Raw genomic sequence first — 22,110 nt, 5'->3', positions numbered from 1 at the left:
TTCCCTTGACTGATTCCGACTTCAACTTGTACACTGATGGAAGTTTATTTGTAGAAAAAGGACTTTAAAAAGCGTATTATGCAGTGGTCAGTGATAATGGAATACTTGAAAGTAATCCCCTCACTCCAGGAACTAGTGCTCAGCTGGCAGAAATAATAGCCCTCACTCAGGTGCTAGAATTAGGAGAAAGGAAAAGGGTAAATATATATACAGACTCTAAATATGCTTACCCAGTCCTCCATGCCCATGCAGCAATATGGAGAGAAAGGGAATTCCTAACTTCTGAAGGAACACCTATCAAACATCAGGAAGCCATTAGGAGATTATTATTGGCTGCACAGAAATCTAAAGAGGTGGCAATCTTACACTACTGGGGTCATCAGAAAGGAAAGGAAAGGGAAATAGAAGGGAACCGCCAAGTGGATATTGAAGCCAAAAGAGCCACAAGGCAGGACCCTCCATAAGAAATGCTTATAGAAGGACCCCTAGTATGGGGTAATCCCCTCCAGGAAACCAAGCCCCAGTACTCAGCAAGAGAGAGAGAATGGGGAACCTCACAAGGACATAGTTTCCTCCCCTCAGGATGGCTAGCCACTGAAGAAGGGAAAATACTTTTGTCTGCAGCTAACCCATGGAAATTATTTAAACCCTTCACCAAACCTTTCACTTAGGCATTGATAGCACCCATCAGATGGCCAAATTATTATTTACTGGACCAGGCCTTTTCAAAATTATCAAGCAGATAGTCAGGGCCTGTGAAGTGTGCCAAAGAAATAATCCCCTGCACTGCAGGCCATACAAATCCCCTGCACTGCCAGGACACACATTTCAATCCCTGTATCTTTAACCTCCTAGTTAAGTTTGTCTCTTCCAGAATCGAAGCTGTAAAACTACAAATCATTCTTCAAATGGAGCCCCAGATGCAGTCCATGACTAAGATCTACCGTGGATTCCTGGACCGGCCTGCTAGTCCATGCTCGGATGTTGATAACATCAAAGGCACCCCTCCAAAGAAAATCTCAACGGCACGATGCCTACTATGCCCCAATTCAGCAGGAAGCAGTTAGAGCGATCATCAGCCAACCTCCCCAACAGCACTTGGGTTTTCCTGTTGAGAGGGGGTGACTGAAAGACAGGACTAGCTGGATTTCCTAGGCCGAATAAGAATTCCTAAGCCTAGCTGGGAAGGTGACCGCATCCACCTTTAAACACAGGGCTTGCAACTTAGCTCACACCCGACCAGTCAGCTAGTAAAGAGAGCTCACTAAAATGCTAATTAGGTTAAAACAGGAGGTAAAGAAATAGCCAATCATCTATCGCCTGAGAGCACAGAGGGAGGGACACTGATCGGGATATAAAACCTAGACATTTGAGCCGGCAGTGACAACCCCCTTTGGGTCACCTCCCATTTTATGGGAGCTCTGTTTCAGTCTATTAAATCTTGCAACTGCAAAAAAAAAAAAAAATTAAATGAACAACATCTTCAAGAAATATAAGATTGTGTAAAGCAACCAGATCCGCAATGCATGGCCATTCCTAAGGGAGAAGAAAAAGTAAGAAATTTGGAAAACATATTTGACGGAATAATTCAGGAAACATTTCCTGATTTTGTTAGAGTTGTAGATATTCAGATACCAGAAATTCTGAAAACACCTGTGAGATATTACAGAAGATTAATATCATCAAGGCATATAATTATTTGATTATCCAAGTTCAATGTGAAAAAACAAATCTTAAAAGCAGCTCCATTGATGGGCATTTGGGTTGGTTCTAAGTCTTTGCTATTGTGAATAGTGCTGCAATAAACATACGTGTGCATGTGTCTTTATAGCAGCATGATTTATAATCCTTTGGGTATATACCCAGTAATGGGACGGCTGGGTCAAATGGTATTTCTAGTTCTAGATCCTTTTGATAGACTGGATTAAGAACATATGGCACATATACACCATGGAATACTATGCAGCCATAAAAAAAGATGAGTTCATGTCCTTTGTAGGGACATGGATAAAGCTGGAAACCATTATTCTCAGCAAACTATCACAAAGAGAAAACCAAACACCACATGTTCTCACTCATAGGTGGGAATTGAACAATGAGAACACATGGACACAGGAAGGGGAACATCACACATCGGGGCCTGTTGTGGGGTGGGGGGAAGGGGGAGGGATAGATTAGGAGATATACCTAATGTAAATGACGAGTTAATGGGTGCAGCACCCCAACAAGGCACATGTGTACATATGTAACAAACCTGCACATTGTGCACATGTACCCTCGAACTTAAAGTATAATAATAAATAAAAAAAGAAAAAAAAAAAGCAGCTACAGAGAATCATCAAATTACCTATGACGGAAATCCCACTAGTCTAACAGTGGACTTCTCAGCAGAAACCTAACAAGCCAGTAGAGATTGAGAGCCTGTTTTTAGCCTCTGTGAAGAAAAAAAAAATGCCAGTAAAGAAGTTTATATCCTGCCAATTAAGCTTTATAAATGAAAAAACGTAAAGTACTTCCCAGATAAGCAAATGCTAAGGGAATTCATCATTGAACCAGCCCTACAAGAAATGTTCATAGAAGTACTAAATATGGAAACAAAAAAATGACACTGACATCATAAAAGCACATGTCACATGTGCACATGAGCAAAACTCACAGATCTTATCTGGCAGTTACATGATTGAGACTACAAAGCATATAGCTAACATCAGTGTGACAGAAACAGAACCTCATGTATCAGTACTAACCTTGAATGTAAATGGCCTAAATACTGCACTTAAAAGATATAGGCTGGCATATTGGATGAAAAAGCAAGACCCAACTAACTGCTGCCTAAGACACCCACCTAATGGTTACAGACAAAAAGCAAAAGGGGGAAGAAGATGTATCACGCAAATGGAACAGAAAACTGAGCTACTCTTTAAACAAACAAAAGTAAACAAAAAACAAAGAAGGGCATTATATAATGAGAAATATAACTATCCTAAATATATATGCACCCAACACTGGCAGACCAAATTCATAAAACAAATATGACTAGACCTAAGAAAATAGAAAGCAATACAAAAATAGTGGGAAACGTAAATAACTCACTGACAATACTAGACAGATCACGAAGGCAGGAAATCAATAAACTCTGGACTTAAATTGGACCCAGACCAAATGAACCGCATAGATATTTACACAACATTTGACAATGTTATGTAAATGACAGAATATACATTTTCTTATCTGCATATAGAACATTCTCCCAAATTAACTACATGCTTGGCCATATAGCAAGGCTCAATACACTTGAAAAAATAATAATTATATCAAGTATCTAATTGGACCACAGTGGGATAAATGTAGAAATCGATATGAAGAGGAACTCTCAAAACAACACAAATACATGGGAACTAAATAACTTGCTCCTGCATGACTTTTGGGTAAACAATGAAATTAAGGCAGAAATAAAATAATATTTTTGAAACACAAAAATGGGGACACAACATACCAAAACTCCTGGGATGCAACAATAGCAGTATTAAGAGGAAAAATCATGGCATTAAATGCCCTCATCCAAAAGAGAGAAAAATCCCCAACTAACAACCTAATGCTCCACTTCAAGGAATTAGAAAAACAAGAAAAAAAACAAACAAAAAAAAAAACTAAACCTAAAGCTAGCAGAATAAAAGAAATAACAAACACCAAAGCAGCACTAAATGAAATTAAGATTAAAATAATTATACAATCACTAAAATGAAAAGTTTGTTCTTTGAAAGGATAGACAAAATTGATAGACCACCAACTAGATTAATTGAGAAGACAGCTGACTCAAATAAATACAATCAGAAATGATAGTGTTGACATTACAACCAATATCACAGAAACAGAAAAGATCATCAGAGACTATTATGAACACAAACTAGAAAACCTAGAAAACATGGATACTTCCTGGACACATACAACCTCCCAAGATTGAACCAGAAAGAAATGGAAATCCTAAACAGGCCAATAACAAGTAATGAATTTGAATCTGTAATACAAAATATCCAACAAAAATGGCCCAGGACCAGATTGATTCACAGCTGGATTTTACCAGACATACAAAAAACTTGTCCCAATCTTACTTAAATTATGCCAAAAATCAAGGAAGAACAATTCCTCTCTAACTCATTCTATGAAAGCAGTATCACCTGATACAAATATTATGCAAGGAAAGAATAAAAAAACCTTACAAGCTAACATACCTGGTGCATATTGATGCATAAATCCACAATAAAATATTAGCAAATTTAAACAAACAGTACATCAAGCCATGTGGGTTTGATCCCAGAGATTCAAGGATGGTTCAACATATGCAAATCAATAATGTAATTAACCACATAAACAGAATAAAAAACAAACACTACATGATCATCTCAATTGATGAAGAAAAACGACTTGATAAAATCCAACATTTCTTCACAACCAACTAGGCATTTAATATACATACCTCAAATTAATAAAAGCCATCTATGACAAACCCATAGCCAACATCATACTGAATGAGGATAAGGTTAAAGCATTCCTCCTAAGAACTGAACAGGATATTGGTGGTGTCCATCGTGGGCAGCAGACTAATAAAGGCCATGGCACCAGCAGAAATCCTGAACAGGAGGAGATCTCCGCACAAATAAGGGCGAGACTGAAGAATCAAGTCACTCAGTTGAAGGACAAGTACCTGGTTTCACACCAGGCCTGGCAATATTACAGGTTGGCAACAGAGATGATTCCAATCTTTATATAATGTGAAGCTGAAGGCTGCTGAAGAGATTGGGACGAAAGCCACTGACATTAAGTTACCAAGAACAACCACAGAATCTGAGGTGATCAAGTACATCATATCTTTGAATGAAGACTCTACTGTACACGGGTTCGTAGTGCAGCTATCTCTAGATTCAGACAATACACTGAAGGAGTGATCAATGCTATTGCACCTGAAAAGGATGTGGATGGATTGACTAGCATCAGTGCTGGGAAACTTGCTAGAGGTGACCTAAATGACTGTTTCATTCCTTGTATGCCTAAAGGATGCTTGGAACTCATGAAAGAGACAGGGGTGCAGATTGCCAGAAGGCATGCTGTGGTAGTTGGGTGCAGTAAAATAGTCAGGGCCCCGATGCGTGACTTGCTTCTGTGGAACAATGCCACAGTGACCACCTGCCACTCCAAGACTGCCAATCTGGATGAGGAGGTAAATAAAGGCGACATCCTGGTGGTTGCAACTGGTCGGCCTGAAATGGTTAAAGGGGAATGGATCAAACCTGGCAATAGTCATCAACTGTGGAATCAATTATGTCCCAGATGATAAAAAAAAAACAAATGGGAGAAAAGTTGTGGGTGATGTGGCATACGACGAGGCCCGTTCCTGGTGGCTTAGGGCTCATGACGGTTGCAATGCTCATGCAGAGCACTGTAGAGAGTGCCAAGCGTTTCCTGGAGAAATTTAAGCCAGGAAAGTGGATGATTCAGTATAACAACCTTAACCTCAAGACACCTGTTCGAAGTGACATTGATATATCACGATCTTGTAAACCGAAGCCCATTGGTAAGCTGGCTTGAGGAATTGGTCTGCTGTCTGAAGAGGTAGAATTATATGGTGAAACAAAGGCCAAAGTTCTGCTGTCAGCACTAGAACGCCTGAAGCACCAACCTGATGGGAAATATCAGGTGTGACTGGAATAACTCCAACACCCCTGGGAGAAGGGAAAAGCACGACTACAATCGGGCTGGTGCAAGCCCTTCTTGCCCATCTCTCCCAGAACTTTTTTATGTGTGTGCGACAGCCTTCTCAGGGCCCCACCTTTGGAATAAAAGGTGGTGCTGCAGGAGGCGGCTACTCCCAGGTCATTCCTATGGAAGAGTTTAATCTCCACCTCACAGGTGACATCCATGCCATCACTGTATCTAATAACCTTGTTGCTGCGGCTATTGATGCTCAGCTATTTCATGAACTGACCCAGACAGACAAGGCTATCTTTACTCATTTGGTGCCATCAGTAAATGGAGTGAGAAAGTTCTCTGATATCCACATACAAAGGTTAAACAGACTAGGCATTGACAAGACTGACTCTACCACACTGACAGATGAAGAGATAAACAGATTTGCAAGATTGGACATTGATCCAGAAACCATAGCTTGGCAAAGAGTGTTGAATACCAATGATAGATTCCTGAGGAAGATCACGATTGGACAGGCTCCAACGAAGAAAAGTCACACACAGACGGTCCACTTTGATATCTCTGTGGCCAGTGAAATTATGGCTGTCCTGGCTCTCACCACTTCTCTAGAAGACAGGAGAGAGAGACTGGGCAAAATGGTGGTGGCATCCAGTAAGAAAGGAGAGCCCGTCAGTGCTGAAGATCTGGGGGTGAGTGGTGCATTGATAGTGCTTATGAAGGACACAATCAAGCCCAATCTCAGGCAGAGATTGGAGGGCACTCCAGTGTTTGTCCATGCAGGCCCATTTGCCAACATCACACACGGCAATTCCTCTATCATTGCAGACCAGATCACACTCTAGCTTGTTGGCCCAGAAGGGTTTGTAGTGACGGAGGCGGGATTTGGAGCAGACATTGGAATAGAAAAGTTTTTTAACATCAAATCCCAGTATTCTGGTCTCCACCCTCACGTGGTGGTGCTTGTTGCCACTGTCAGCGCTCTAAAGATGCACAGGGGTGGCCCTATGGTCACTGCTGGAATGCCTCTTCCCAAGGCTTACATAGAGGAGAACCTGGAGCTGGTTGAAAAAGGCTTCAGTAACTTGAAGAAACAAACTGAAAATGCCAGAATGTTTGGAATTCCAGTAGTAGTGGCCGTGAATGCATTCAAGACAGATACAGAGACTGAGCTGGACCTCATCGGCTGCCTTTCCAGAGAACAGAGGGCTTTTGATGCCGTGAAGTGCACTCACTGGCAGAAGGGGGCAAGGGTACCTTAGCCCTGGCTCAGGCTGTCCAGAGAGCAGGACAAGCACCCAGCAGCTTCCAACTCCTTTATGACCTCAAGCTCCCAGTTGAGGATAAAATCAGGATCATTGCACAGAAGATCTATGGAGCAGACAACATTGAATCACTCCTCAAAGCTCAACACAAAGCTGAAGTCTACACAAAGCAGGGCTTTGGGAATCTCCCCATCTGCATGGCCAAAACACACTTGTCCTTGTCTCACAACCCAGAGCGAAAAGGTGTCCCTACAGGATTCTTTCTGCCCATTCGCGACATCCATGCCAGCATCGGGGCTGGTTTTCTGTACCCTTTAGTAGGAACGATGAGCACAATGGACTCCCCACCCAGCCCTGTTTTTATGATACTGATTTGGACCCTGAAACAGAACAGGTGAATGGATTATTCTAAACAGATCATCATCCATCTTCAAGAAGCTATTTTGAAAATCTGGCCAGTGTCTATTCAGGCCCACTGGGAGTTAGGAAGTATAAGGCAGCCAAGAGTCAGCCCCTGCCCAGAAGATCTGAAACTAATAGTAGGAGTTTCCCCGGATGTCATTTTCAGCCTTAATTCTCATCGTGTATAAATTAACATAAATCATGCACATGTCTATTTACGTTAGTGACGTTCCACAGAATAAAAGGAAATAGTTTTGCCAAAAAAACAAACAAACAAACAAACAAAAAAAAAACAAGAACTGAAAAAAGACAAGGATCTCCACTCTCACCACTCCTATTCAACATAGTACTGGCAGTTCTAGCCAGAGGAAAGGGATCCAAATTTAAAAAGAAGTAGTCGTGTTATCTCTGCTTGCTGATGACATATCTAGAAAACCTAGACTTTACATAAAATTCCTATATTTGATAAACAATTTTGGTAAAGTTTCAGGATACCAAATCAATGTAAATAAAGTCAGTAGCATTTCGATACACCAATAGCATTAAACCTAAGAAACAAATAAAAAATTCCATCCCATTTACACTAGCCATTTACAAAAATAAAATACTACGAATATGTTTAACCAAGGAGGTTAAAGATCACTATAAGGAGAAATACAAAACACTGATATAATAAATCATAGATGCCAGAAACAGAAAAAGATCTTATGCTCATGGACTGGAAGTATCACTAGTTAAAACGACCATACTGCCAAGAGCAATCTACAGACTAAACATAACTCCTATCATTACAAATATAATTTTTCACAGAATTAGAAAAAAAATCCTAGAATACATATATAACAAAAAAAGAGCCTGAGGAGCCAAATAAATTTTTCATAAAAAGAAAAAAGAGGCCCCACATTATCTGACTTCAAAATATACTAAAAAACTACAGTAACAAAGACTGTATGGTAATGGTAAAAAAATGGAGACATAGAATGGAACCAAATAGAGAACCAAGAAATAAAGCCACATACCTATAAAAAACTGAACTTTGACAAAGTTGACAAAAATAAACAGTGAAGAAAGGATATGAAATATTGCTTTACTGAATAGCAATAAAGAGTTCTGGCAAAATTGGCTAGCCATATTCAGAATAATGAAACTGGACCAATCTCTCTCACCATATACAAAAATGAACTCAAGTTTCATTTATGACTTAAGTGTAAGACCTCAAACAAGAAAAATCCTAAGAAAAAAAAATAGAAAAAACTTCTGACATTGAGGGAAAAAATTTATGACTAAGACCTCAAAAGCAAATGCAATGAAAACAAAAGTACACAAATGGAACATAAACTATTTTAGCTTCTGTACAGCAAAGGAAATAATCAACAGAGCAAAAAGACAAACTACAGAAGAGAAGAAAATATTTGCAAATTATGCCTCTGAAAATGGTCTAATATCCACAGTCTACAAGAAACCAAATCAACAAAAAAACCCTATTAAAAAGTGAGCAAAAAAACATGAACAGACATTTCTTAAAATAAGACATGCAATTGGCTACAAAAAAAAATTATGAAAAGGTGCTCAACATCACTAGTCATCAGAGAAATGTAAATTAAAACCACAATGAGATACCATCTTACACCAGTCAGAATGGCTATTTTTTAAGGTAAAAAATAACAGTTGTTGGCGAGAATGCAGAAAAAAAGGAATGCTTATACACTGTTGGCATATTGTAAAGTAGTAAAATTTCTGTGGAAAACAGTATGGAGGTTTCTCAAAGAACCAAAATAAAGCTACCATTCAGCACTGCATTTCCACTCCTGACTATCTAACCAAAAGAAAAAAATTATTATATCAAAAAGACACCTAAACTTGTGTGTTGTGTTTATTGCAACACTATTTACAATAGCAGTCATTGAATAAACCTAAGTTTTTATCAACGGTTGACTGGATAAAGAAATGTGATATATAAACACCACAGAATACTATACGGCCATAAAAAATGAAAGCATGCCCTTTGCAACCACGTGGATTTAGCTTGAGGCCATTATCCTAAGTTAAACAACTCAGAAACAGAAAGTCTGTTTCTCACTTATAAGTGGAACTAAACAATGGATACACTTGGACAAGTAGGCAGAAATAATTGACACTGGCAACTCAAAAATATGGAAGGGTGGGAGGTAGATGAGGGCTGAAAAATTACCTGTGGGATAAAATGTTCACTGTTTGCATGACTGGTACACTAGAAGCCCAAACTTCACCATTACACAATATATCCATTTAACAACATGCACAAGTACCCTTTCAATCTAAAATAATAAAAAATAAAGTACAATAAATATAAGACTTGACTGTGAAATTCCTAGAGGAAAATAGAGAGAAAAAGCTCCGTGACATTGGTTTTGGCAATTGTTTTTTGCATGTATCTCCGAAAGCACAGGCTAATAAAGCAAAAATAGACGAATTGGTTTAGAGCAAACTAAAAAGTATTTTCACACAAAGAAAACAATATAAAATACAAAGGCAACCTACTGAATGGGATAAAACATTTGTAAAACATATATTTTATATAGGATTAATATTCAAAATATACAAGGAATTCATAGAACTTATCAGAAACAAATAACTTAATTGAAAAATTGGCAAACAACCTGAATAGACATTTCTTCAAAGGAGACATGCAACTGGCCCCTAGGTATATGAAAAACAAAATCAACAACACTAATCATCAGGTGAATGCACACCAAAGCCAAGATGAGATGTCACCTCCCACCCAATAGCATAGCTATTATTTTTTTTAAAGGTAAGTGTTGGTGAGGACAGGGAGAAAAGGGAAACCTTGTACACTGTGGTAGAAATGTAAATTTGTACAGCCATTCAAAACATTAAAAATAGAACTACCATATGATCCAGCAATGCTACTTCTAGTAATATATTTGAAGTAATTCAAATCAGGATCTCTAAGAAGTAACTGCAATCCCATGTTCTCTGCAGTATTATTTATAATTGCTAAGATATGAAAACATCCTAAGTGTGTGTTGATGGATGGATAAAGAAAATGCTGTATATACATGCACTGGAATATTATTCAGCCTTAAAAGTATAGAAAATTTTGCAATTTTCAACAATATAGATGGACCTGAAGGGCATTATGTTAAGTGAAATAAACCAGACACAGAAAAACAAATGTTTTATAATATCATTTATTTATGTAATCTAAAAAAGTCAAATTCCTAGAAGTAGAGAGTAGAATCGTAGTTGCCAGGAATTGGGGTGGGGTAAGGGGATGAAATAAAGCTATATTGGTCAGAGGGTACAAACTTTCATTTGTATTAGTCATTATATATTATATATGTGTATATATATATGTGTGTGTGTAGGTGTGTGTGTGTGTGCGTATGTGTGTGTGTGTGTAAGGGTACTAAAATTAGGGTACTCCAGAGAAGCAGAAGGAATTTATTCTGCTTCTCTGGAGTACCATAACAAAGCCACTTTGGAAGACAATCTCAAGATTTCTAACAAAGCAAAGTATATTGTGTTCCTTGGTACTACCTAATTGAATAGAAAACATGTCTATGGAAAAGGTGCACATAAATGATAACAGCTTTTGTTCAAAGATAACAATATTTTGAAACAACCAAGATGTCCTTTACTAGGTAAATAGGTAAAAAATGGTGGCACATCCTTAAAATGAAATATTATTCGAGATAAAAAGAGTTACCAAGCCATGAAAAGACATGGAGGGAACTTAAATGCGTATTTCAATGTGAAAGAAGCAAGTATAAAACGGTTACATAATTTAGATTCTAAATATATGATATTAGGGGAAAGGCAAAAGTATAAAGACAGTAAAAAATCTGTGGTTTCCAGTAGGAGTGGAGAGAATGTATGAATAAATAAGTGATGCACAGAAGTTTTTTGAGTGGTAAAAACTACTATTCTGTATGATATTGTAATGATAGTTACATGGCATTATGCATTTGTCAAATGCTGTAAAACTGTACAATATAAACACTAATGTAAACTATGGAGTTTAGTTAATAATATATCAATATTGTTTCATCAGTCATGAAACATGTACCCTACTAGTGAAAGAAAGAGGGGCTACCCATGGACACTGTACTATCTGCTCAATCTTTTGGTAAATATATAACTGTTCTAAAAATAAAATCTGCTAATAAAAAAATCCAACAGCACACAAGGCCTTGGCATATTTTTCTACAAAATAGGTAAAAGTAAGGTGTTGCTAGGAAATATAGAAATGATAAAAAGACCTGGATTATAAAATATCCCCCACAAAGTTTGATGTCCTAACTCCTTTCCTTTTATTCTGACTTAGAAAGAATTACAGACCAACATCAGTTAGCAACTATTGAGTTTCTGCTACAAAATCAAAAAAGCTCGCTCTTTATATTGAACCTGAAAGTGGATAAAGTTCAAATTGCTATATAAAGTTATTAACTTTAGAGAAATATTTAAATGTATTATGCCATATTAAAATTCTGGAATACTAAATCCTTAATATTTTTATTCTCCTGAGTCAAAAGTTTTCATTTCTTCTTGGCTATTTATTCTGACAGGAGAACCTTAACAGCATTTTCTCAACTTCCATAATAAAAGTTGCTAATTTGATTTTAGTTGCTATAAAATATAGCCATCCTGTCCTAAAACATGGTATTTTTCTGACAATAGCTTGGGAATGGTGGAGGTGGCACACATCCTTACCCCACCTCCAATGATGTAATAATGTCTTTCTCTATTTACCTCCTCCCTCCTCAGATACACACATCACTCATTCTCATGTTCCTCCACTTCCTCCTTTTCAGAAAATATACAGAAACAAAGAGACATAAATTAATTTATGCAATGACAGATTATAGAACAGCAGGCCTGTTGGTGTTTCAGAAATGCATTTATCACTGTGATGGAATTTTGGAGTGTGCCTAGGAACTTTATAAAATGGAATGATATTTGTAATCCCAGTGACAGGGATTATATAGGCTATGGGATCTATCCACCAACAACTCAAGCTATAAAACTAAGTTTCTTTTTTTATTCAAAACTCATTTTAGGACTCTTAGTAAAGTTCTGTAATTTTTCTCTGGTAGGTTCTACAACCTTATTTTTAGAGTCTGTAGGCATTTTGTAGGATTTTCTGTTTGTCTTCTCTGTTTTCCTCATTCTACTTTTTATCTGGTTATTGCTGATATGTTAGCTATGGTTTTTCTCATTTTCATCGTACATCCTATTTTAGGTTGAACTCATTTATTCTAAGAGTTTTAAAATAGCACTCCTTGAGTTTTACAAGAATATACTCATATCTTAATCTATAAATAATTATTGATTTGTCTTTTTTTCATAGTCATACCTCTTATTTCTAATTTCTCTTTGGCATACTTTCTATAAATAATAATGGTGATGGTCAGCATGCTTATCTAACTTTATATTTTAAAGAGATTGCCCTGGATTTCATGCAGATAATATAAAAAGAACATAGTATGGAAAAAATTAATTTTTAATCAGAAATAGACATCTGAATTTTATAAAATGCTTTCTGGAAAAATTTTTAGGTTATAAAATTTCTCTTATGGAACCAACTTGTAAAGCATACAACAGTAGTATAGATCCTTGTATTCCATACACCAATCTTCACTAGAGCCTGTTCTAAAATTATCCAATATGAAATGAAACTCCTAAATGAATTCACATGTATTTCAATCTGTCTCTTTTTTAGCATGTGACTATTTTAAACTATTATTTCAAACTAAACTATTCTGTGATAGCTCTCCCTGCTACCTGATGCCAACAGGTGATGAGGTCTGCAACATTGTCACTTCTGACACTGCAGAGAAATTTTCAATAACAGTGAGACTCTTGATTAGTATCAACAGTGAAAAAACCCATTTAGGAAAATTGGCTTTTCATACACATGAATTTCAGGCCAGCAAAAATATGGTTTTAATATCGTAAAGGGAAGGGTTTGGGGTCAGAATATTAAATTGGCTAGAGAATTTGGTAATGAAGAGTCTGTACATTAAGTTATTAAAATTTTTGCTTAAGCTACAGAACAGGAAGGCAGGTAATTCTACTGTGAGATCAAATTATATGGACTAAAAGTTCAATGTAAGTAATTTACTTCCATTCACTTACTTTTTTCCTTTTTTCCTCCTGCTCCTGGCTTCATAATTTTGCATTTATCCTCCAGCTCCCCAGGAAAGTACCAATTTGCTTTGCCACTAGCATTCTATGGTTTATCAACCCAAGCAACGAAGGTATAGTACCTTAATTTTTCTATAGTTTTTCCTTTAATTACTTATAAGTCTTAACATTTCTTGTGTTTTTATTGTTCACTTATATAACTTCTTTTATAATTTACCTTTCTCCTTTACCTATGTCCCTGGTGTTATTTGTCTTATAATAGGTTATAGCCTGTTAATAATCCTCTATCATTTTTATTGACAGTATTTTCTATGATTTCTTTCATTTAGATATTATTAATTCAGATATGTGAAGCTATCTTAATACACGTAAAAATTAATATAGGAAGAAATTCTGTTTCTGGGTTTATAACTTATGAAGATCTCACTTTTCTTTTATCCTCATTAAGCATTACAAAAAGAAATTTAAAAATCCACTGAGTTTTTATATGAATTACATTTTCCCTATAGATTTAAAAATAACGTATAATTTTATAACATGATTTTTAAATCTAGTAACACAGTAATGTATCCACTTATGCTATTTTTTTTTGTTTTTTGTTTTTTAACGGAGTCTCACTCTGTCGCCCAGGCTGGAGTGCAGTGGTGCGATCTTCGCTCACTGCAAGCTCCGCCTCCTGGGTTGACGCCATTCTCCTGCCTCAGCCTCCCGAGTAGCTGGGACTACAGGCGCCCGCCACCGCGCCCGGCTAATTTTTTGTATTTTGTTTAGTAGAGACGGGATTTCACCGTGTTAGCCAGGATGGCCTGGATGTCCTGACCTATGGTTTGAATAGATCGCCTCCAAAATTCAGGTGTTGCCAATGCATTATTATTAAGAGGGGGGCCCTAAAAAAGTGATTAGGCCATGAGGGCTGCCCTAGTTAATGCCATTACAGCCATTTTTACAAAGGCTTTATGCAGCCTTAGCAGCTGTCTCTTCCACCCTTCTGCCATGTTTCTCCCCTCTGGAGAAGGCAGCAAGATGGCCCTCACCAGACACTGAACCTGCCAGAACCTTGATCTTGGACTTTCCTGTCTTCAGGTGTGTGAGAAATAAATTTTTATTCTTTATAAGTTATTGAGTCACAGGCATTTTTTCATGGTGGCAGAAAACAAAGATAGAATATAAAAGCCATCTTTTACCACAATCAAGTTTCTTCTAGTTTTACATGTCTTTTTTTTTATTATTATACTTTAAGTCTTAGGGTACATGTGCACAACATGCAGGTTTGTTACATATGTATACATGTGCCATGTTGGTGTGCTGCACCCATTAACTCATCATTCACATTAGGTATATCTCCTAATGCTATCCCTCCCCACTCCCTCCACCCCACAACAGGCCCCGGTGTGTGATGTTCCCCTTCCTGTGTCCAAGTGTTCTCATTGTACAATTCCCACCTATGAGTGAAAACATGCGGTATTTGGTTTTCTGTCCTTGTGATAGTTTGCTGAGAATAATGGTTTCCAGCTTCATCCATGTCCCTACAAAGGACATGAACTCATCGTTTTTTATGGCTGCATAGTATTCCATGGTGTATATGTGCCACATTTTCTTAATCCAGTCTATCATTGTTGGACATTTGGGTTGCTTCCAAATCTTTGCTATTGTGAATAGCATGTGTCTTTATGGGTATATACCCACTAATGGGATGGCTGGGTCAAATGGTATTTCTAGTTCTAGATCCCTGAGGAATCACCACACTAACTTCCACAATGGTTGAACTAGTTTACAGTCCCACCAACAGTGTAAAAGTGTTCCTATTTCTCCACATCCTCTCCAGCACCTGTTGTTTCCTGACTTTTTAATGATTGCCATTCTAACTGGTGTGAGATGGTATCTCATTGTGGTTTTGATTTGCATTTCTCTGATGGCCAGTGATGATGAGTATTTTTTCATGTGTCTTTTGGCTGCATAAATGTCTTCTTTTGAGAAGTGTCTGTTCATATCCTTTGCCCACTTTTTGATGGGGTTGTTTGTTTTTTTCTTGTAAATTTGTTTGAGTTCATTGTAGATTCTGGATGTTAGCCCTTTGTCAGATGAGTAGATTGCAAAAATTTTCTCCCATTCTGTAGGTTGCCTGTTCACCCTGATGGTAGTTTCTTTTGCTGTGCAGAAGATCTTTAGTTTAATTAGATCCCATTTGTCAATTTTGGCTTTTGTTGCCATTGCTTTTGGTGTTTTAGTCATGAAGTCCTTGCCCATGCCTGTGTCCTGAATGGTATTGCCTAGGTTTTCTTCTACGGTTTTTATGGTTTTAGGTCTAACATTTAAGTCTTTAATCCATCTTGAATTAATTTTTGTATAAGGTGTAAGGAAGGGATCCAGTTTCAGCTTTCTACATATGGCTAGCTAGTTTTCCCTGCACCATTTGTTAAATAGGGAATTGTTTCCCCATTTCTTGTTTTTGTCAGGTTTGTCAAAGATCAGATAGCTGTAGATGTGTGGCATTATTTCTGAGGGCTCCGTTCTGTTCCATTGGGCTATATCTCTGTTTTGGTACCAGTACCATGCTGTTTTGGTTACTGTAGTCTTCCAGTATAGTTTGAAGTCAGGTAGCATGATGCCTCCAGCTTTGTTCTTTTGGTTTAAGATTGACTTGGCAATGTGGGCTCTTTTTTGGTTCCATATGAACTTTAAAGTAGCTTTTTCCAATTCTGTGAAGAAAGTCATTTGTAGCTTGACAGGGATGGCATTGAATCTGTAAATTACCTTGGGCAGTATGACCATTTTCATGATATTGATTCCTCCTATCCATGAGCATGGAATGTTCTTCCATTTGTTTGTATCCTCTTTCATTTCGTTGAGCAGTAATTTGTAGTTCTCCTTGAAGAGGTCCTTCACATCCCTTGTAAGTTGGATTCCCAGGTATTTTATTCTCTTTGAAGCAATTGTGAATGGGAGTTCACTCATGATTTAGTTCTCTGTTTCTGTTACTGGTGTATAAGAATGCTTGTGATTTTTGCACATTGATTTTGTATCCTGAGTCTTTGCTGAAGTTGCTTCTCAGCTTAAGGAGATTTGGGGCTGAGAAGATGGGGTTTTCTAGATATACAATCATGTCATCAGCAAACAGGGACAATTTGACTTCCTCTTTTCTAATTGAATACCCTTTATTTCCTTCTCCTGCCTGATTTCCCTGACCAGAACTTCCAACACTATGTTGCATAGGAGTGGTGAGAGACAGCATCGCTGTCTTGTGCCAGTTTTCAAAGGGAATGCTTCCAGTTTTTGCCCATTCAGTATGATATTGGCTGTGGGTTTGTCATAGATAGCTCTTATTATTTTGAGCTACGTCCCATCAGTACCTAATTTATTGAGAGCTTTTAGCTTGAAGTGTTGTTAAATTTTGTCAAAGGCCTTTTCTGCATCTATTGAGATAATCATGTGGTTTTTGTCTTTGGTTCTGTTTATATGCTGGATTACGTTTATTGATTTGCGTATGTTGAACCAGCCTTGCATCCCAGGGATGAAGCCCACTTGATGATGGTGGATAAGCTTTTTGATGTGTTGCTTGATTTGGTTTGGCAGTATTTTATTTAGGATTTTTGCATCAATGTTCATCAGGGATATTGGCCTAAAATTCTCTTTTTTGGTTGTGTCTCTGCCAGGCTTTGGTATCAGGATGATGCTGGCCTCATAAAATGTGTTAGGGAGGATTCCCTCTTTTTCTATTGATTGGAATAGTTTCAGAAAGAATGGTACCAGCTCCTCCTTGTACCTCTGGTAGAATTTGGCTGTGAATCTGTCTGCTCCTGGACTTTCTTTGGTTGCTAGGCTATTAATTATGGCCTCAATTTCAGCTCCTGTTATTGGTCTATTCAGAGATTCAACTTCTTCCTGGTTTAGTCTTGGGAGGGTGTATGTGTCCAGGAATTTATCCATTTCTTCCAGATTTTCTAGTTTATTTGCATAGAGATGTTTATAGTATTCTGTGATGGTAGTTTGTATTTCTGTGGGATTGGTGGTGATATCCCCTTCATCATTTTTTATTGCGTCTATTTGATTCTTCTCTCTTTCCTTCTTTATTAGTCTTGCCAGCGGTCTCTCAATTTTGTCGATCTTTTCAAAAAACCATCATCTGGATTCATTGATTTTTTGAAGGGTTTTTTATGTCTCTATCTCCTTCAGTTCTTCTCTGATCTTAGTTATTTCTTGCCTTCTGCTAGCTTTTGAATGTGTTTGCTCTTGCTTCTCTAGTTCTTTTAATTGTGATGTTAGAGTGCCAATTTTAGATCATTCCTGCTTTCTCTTGTGGCATTTAGTGCTAAAAATTTCCCTCTACACACTGCTTTAAATGTGTCCCAGAGATTCTGGTATGTTGTGTCTTTGTTCTCGTTAGTTTCAAAGAACATCTTTTTTTCTGCCTTCATTTCATTATGTACCCAGTAGTCATTCAGGAGCAGGTTGTTCAGTTTCCATGTAGTTAAGCGGTTTTGAGTGAGTTTCTTAATCCTGAGTTCTAGTTTGTTTGCACTATGGTCTGAGAGACCGTTTGTTATAATTTCTGTTCTTTTACATTTGCTGAGGAGTGCTTTACATCCAACTATGTAGTCAATTTTGGAATAGGTGTGGTGTGGTGCTGACAAGAATGTACATTCTGTTGATTTGGGGTGGAGAGTTCTGTAGATGTCTATTAGGTCTGCTTGGTGCAAAGCTGAGTTCAATTCCTGGATATCCTTGTTAAATTTCTGTCTCATTGAGCTAATGTTGACAGTGGGGTGTTAAAGTCTCCTATTATTATTGTGTGGGAGTCTGTCTCTTTGTAGGTCTCTAAGGACTTGCTTTATGCATCTGGGTGCTCCTGTGTTGGGTGCATATATATTTAGGGTAGTTAGCTCTTCTTGTTGAATTGATCCCTTTACCATTATGTAAGGGCCTTCTTTGTCTTCCACTGTTTCCACGTAATAAGCTGTATTATTATTAAATTAAATAGTAGTTTAAAAATTACTTTTAAAATTCAGTAGGTCTGTTCCCCTTATTATTCTTCTTTCCCAAATGAACTCTTGCTTTTAAAAAGACAAATTTGTGTTATTATTTCATCTGATTATAAAAGTATTTTAAAATAAAGCTCAGGCTAAAATGATTGCATATATAATGTTGTCTCTATTACCTAAAATTTACATCTACACATTAGCATAGGAGAATCACTGGATAGATACATACCAAATTATTAATGACAGTTACCTCCGAGGAATTTATTTATTTGATTAATCATACTTTATTTTCAAAGTACTCATTTCATTACTAAAAAATAAAATATCTAAAATAACCATGAAAAATTACATCCAAAATTCCTTAGTATAACTGTTCTGAAAACCTTAATTCCGTATGCTGACACAGAAATATTTGGCAGTAAGTGAAGTAAAGGGCTCAGAAGGATATCTCTTTGACTAAAAATAATTCCTAAACAAATTTTATTTAAAATTACCTTTTTCTGAGTCATAATGAGATCTTGGTCCACTTTGGACATTAAAAATGAGCCTCCATCATGTTCCATCCAGTAACATTTTAAGTCTTTTAAATGTACCTTTGTGTCTAGTTTTAACCTGTGTAGGATTAAAAAGAAACTGACATCAACAAATTATTTAGATATCCTTAATAGTTCAATCCTGACATCTGAGCTTCAGCTCTAATGAAGTATTTTTTTCCCTGAGCACTGTGTGCCAGAAACAGTATTATACCTTTAGAATTTAGATTTGCATTTAAAAAATGTACTTGAGCTGCAAGGGAGAGAATGGTTTGAAATGCATCAAAATTGTAGACGTGGTGACAAGTCAAAATGTTTTGGTAGTAGTTCATGCTAGAAATGATTATAGCCTGAACTAGAACTGTAACCATGGTAAGGGAGAGATATGTAAAGATGTAAGAAATCGTTAGTAGGTAATTTCAATATGACTCAGCATTGCTTAGACGTAATGACTGAGAAAAATTGGAAATGAGGCTTTAGCAACTGGGTTGATTTTGGTCATCCAGTCACTGGGATTGGGTAAGAATCAAAGTAGTGGATCAGGTTTCTGGAGCTTGAAAGAAAAATAATATCAGTTTTAGATATATTGAGTCTCAGTTATCTGAAATGGCCAGTCTTCCTGTAGTAGTAAATAGACAGTCCTCTAGCTTAAGTGAAAAAAGTGAGCTGAAGAGGCAGATTTTGGCATCATCTGTGTATGGAAAATGGTTGAAGTGGCAAGGGTAGATGGAGTCATTCTGAGAGGGTAAGTAGAAAGAATAGAGATAAGTAAACCAGGTCCTTCTAGAATACCAATATATAAGAGATGAACAAAGGAAGAAGAGCCAGTAAGGCAGATGAAAGGAAAAGGAGCAATATCAAAAGGGTGGATTGTCCATAACATAAAGGATAAATGCTTAAGGGGATGGATACCTACCCCATTTTCCATGAAGCGATTATTATGCATTACATGACTGCTTCAAAATATCTCATGTAGCCCAAAAATATATACACCTGTTAGGTACTCACAAAAATTAAAAATAATTTTAAAAATGATTGAATCACAAGAGCCAAGGGCAGAGTTTGTTTCAATAATGATGGAGTAATATCAATATTGCCACCAGTTATAATGAGGTAATGAATGGTAAGTATTGAGAAGCAGTCATTATTTTTAGCAAAAATGCAAAAAAAAAAATTCAGGGACCTTGGCAAGAATAATTTTGGTGGTAAAAACCAGTTTGTAGTGAATTCATTTATGAGATGGCAATGTGAGAATTTAGAGTTAATGAGTATAAATAATTCACACAAAGGATCTGGCAATGGGGCAAAAAGCGGCATAGAGTAGTGGCTTAAGGGGAATAAGGGGCTAAAAAAATGTTGTCTCTTTTTAAGATGAGAGACACTTAGGATGCTTAATAATAATGAGAAGGGTGCGCACGTGTGTGTGTGTGTGTGTGTGTGAGAGAGAGAGAGAGAGAGACAGAGAGAGAGAGGTTAAAGTCATACTAAGATGAGATAAGTAATGGAACAAAGATCTGAGAGAATAAGAGAACATAAGATCAAGAGCATAACTGAAACTACTTATATGCTAAAGCAAAATGGAAAGATATTTTCTCCACTCTAAGAGGAGAAAGAATGAAAGCTGGAGACCTAGAAAAGTGTGATGGTAAGAAACTGAAGTAAGTTACATATAGATTGCATTTTTTTATGAGATAAAATGTGGGATTATTTACTTGAGGGTAAAGGAAAGGAGAAGATCAGAGTTTTGCTGGAAATGGAAATAATTTGAAATGACTGCTATAGAAAATATATTAAAAAAGAGCTGTCTAGGGAACCAATTTCCAAGCAGCGTTGATGCCTAGGTGAGATTGGAAAGTATGTATATGGTGACAGATGTCAGAAGAATCAGAAAGGCTGAACTTAAAGTGAACGTAGTCCTTACGCACAAATTCACAAATGAAAAACAAAAAGATTCACTGTTTCCTTCCCAAAAATAAGGCCTCTCCTTGTATTTTCTCAGTAAAATACTTTTACATGGCATCTTTCCAATTTGTGAAGCATGGTATCCACTTATATAAGTATATAAAGGCTCTCTCATAAAAACCTGTAATAATTATTTGCTTGAGGACTGAAAGTCTACCTCTATGACACTAATAAACAAAGAGAGAATGAATGTCAGGATAAGAGTCCAGGGAAATAAAAATAAATGAACATACCTTTTGATCCCAGGTCCTGCCATGACCTTCAACATGGGGGCCAGGTCTTCAGCATAGCGGCATATAGGACCAGTGCTCAGAAACAACTCCTGGGCTCCCACAGCCAAGGGAAACTGACCTTTGTTGGGAACCACACCTGAAAGGATAGACAGTCAGGTTAGCCGCCCAAAATAAGACATGATCCCTGCATGTTGTATTTCATTATGGTGTTTAATCTATCTTAAATACTTTTTCTCCTGGTTAGAACTTTTCAGGCCTTCTTATATCTCATTGCAGTAGTTTCACAATTTTACTAGCTCTCTTAAAAGCAGTGAATTTTTTTTCCTAATAGAGTCCAACGAAGAACTTCAATATAAAACAGGCAAAACCAGAGCTACTCTGATGGAAACAGGGTCCCTACTTATTAGACTATTCTCTCTTTCTGGGGATGGTTCTAAGGGTCTGCAGAGCCTATATGGAAAAGGACTAGTTAGAATACAGATTTTAAAATCTACTGGCATAGAGGATAAAGTCAAAATTCCTTTAGCTTGTATACAAAGCTCTCTGCAACCTGATACCTAAACAGAAGCCATAACAAATTGTTTGCAATTTTCCGCAAAGAACAGGCTATTTTGATGCTCGTTTATAACTTTGTTTATGCCATTTCCTCTGCTTATAATACATTTCACAATTAATATGCCAGATGGATAACCAGATTTCAAGACTTAAGTGAAACTATAAGGCCTTTCTTGATCACCTACAATCTCTCAGCCCAAAACTTTCTTAACCTGATAAGCAACTTTAGCAAAGTCTCAGGATACAAAACCAATGTGCAAAAATCACAAGCATTCCAATATACCAATAATAGATATCCAAATCATGAGTGAGCGCTCATTCACAATTGCTA

At 37.1% G+C, this 22,110-nt stretch overlaps 1 protein-coding gene and 1 pseudogene across 1 annotated transcript in view; one reads left to right on the top strand and one right to left on the bottom strand.

Moving 5' to 3' along the window:
• FAAH2 (fatty acid amide hydrolase 2) overlaps nucleotides 1-22,110 on the bottom strand; it is a 210,219-nt gene that overhangs the window by 97,070 nt on the left and 91,039 nt on the right. The window contains 2 exon segments of the mRNA XM_055106172.2: nucleotides 18,991-19,108; nucleotides 21,225-21,360. Coding sequence (XP_054962147.1) covers nucleotides 18,991-19,108; nucleotides 21,225-21,360 — 254 coding nt within the window.
• LOC100992674 (C-1-tetrahydrofolate synthase, cytoplasmic-like) lies at nucleotides 4,578-10,125 on the top strand (annotated as a pseudogene).

This window comes from Pan paniscus, chromosome X, assembly GCF_029289425.2.
Source record: "Pan paniscus chromosome X, NHGRI_mPanPan1-v2.0_pri, whole genome shotgun sequence".
Classification (NCBI taxonomy): Eukaryota; Metazoa; Chordata; class Mammalia; order Primates; family Hominidae; genus Pan; species Pan paniscus.
The sequence above is the reverse complement of the archived record's forward strand: the minus strand, read 5'-3'. Positions and strand labels throughout refer to the sequence as shown.